The sequence below is a fragment of the Sphaeroforma arctica genome (assembly GCF_001186125.1).
Source record: "Sphaeroforma arctica JP610 unplaced genomic scaffold supercont1.8641, whole genome shotgun sequence".
Taxonomy (NCBI): domain Eukaryota; class Ichthyosporea; order Ichthyophonida; genus Sphaeroforma; species Sphaeroforma arctica.
Window position 1 is genome coordinate 1 of NW_014031917.1, and position 946 is coordinate 946.

Here is a 946-nt window from a genome sequence, read left to right on the forward strand (position 1 = left end):
ATATTAGACGTGCATCACTGTCAAATTCCCTACGATGTTCACATATATGTTTTGGCCGTCAGTTGTCTGTACCTGTAAAATGTTTGTTAGAGCGTACATGTCATTAATTTTATGTATCCATTTATGCTACACAATTTTTTTTCAATTAGAAGTTGCTGCCCCGATAGATTATGCTCCAAATATTTAGAGTGAATCAATCTTTTATTCAGATGGATACCTATGTATGCACATATACGCTGCCTAGTATACGGTATATATGAAGTATATCCTAGTGTCGTATCATGCAACTGGTACAACATCAGTGCACTGCAATTTCAACCCGGTGCAGACGACGCCAATATTCGGCAGTGCCTTTGAGCTTAAAATCCTACGCAAGCTCGAGACAATTCTCTAACTCTCCAAGCTCTCGTGTTTTGTGTTAGATGGAAGAAATCTTCAAAGACCCCTCAGTCAAAGAACTGCGAAAGAAAGCTTTGATGTGTGGCATGTTCTATGACAATGACGACAATGGCGAGGAATATGCGGAAGAACAGCTGCTGCAATTGACTGGCTTCATGCTTCAAGTCGCTGATGTGGATGACAATGTGCGAGCGACGTTCAAAGATTATGATCTCGAGGGTAAGCTGTAATCATAATCCGTTCATGCCTATTTGATGTTACTGTTCTCCGCCGAGCAGTGGTTGTATTCTCGTGCACTTACTATATCTATAAGGGCAATACACCTTTCAGACCTCTTCCGGATGTTCCGTCGTAGATGTGTTGGTCATTCACAGGTTGCCCAACGTTTGTAGAGTAATAATGCAGTGCATGCGACTGAATCGTCGAGAAAGATTAGTTATCTTACTGTAGATGTTGGAGTTCAAAGCAACTAGCTCTCGGTCTGCGAATTAGAGAAGGCTTACTGCGTATATCAAACGTAGAGAAATACCTCATAGCTCTCTTTGTC

At 41.4% G+C, this 946-nt stretch overlaps 1 protein-coding gene across 1 annotated transcript; it reads left to right on the top strand.

Moving 5' to 3' along the window:
- Positions 1-422: 422 nt before the first annotated feature.
- On the top strand, positions 423-618 carry SARC_16685 (hypothetical protein; the record flags this gene model as incomplete). Its single annotated transcript, XM_014289214.1, has 1 exon — positions 423-618. A coding segment is annotated over one exon (196 nt), but the record flags the coding sequence as incomplete, so codon positions are not given.
- Between the last annotated feature and the right edge of the window lie 328 nt (positions 619-946).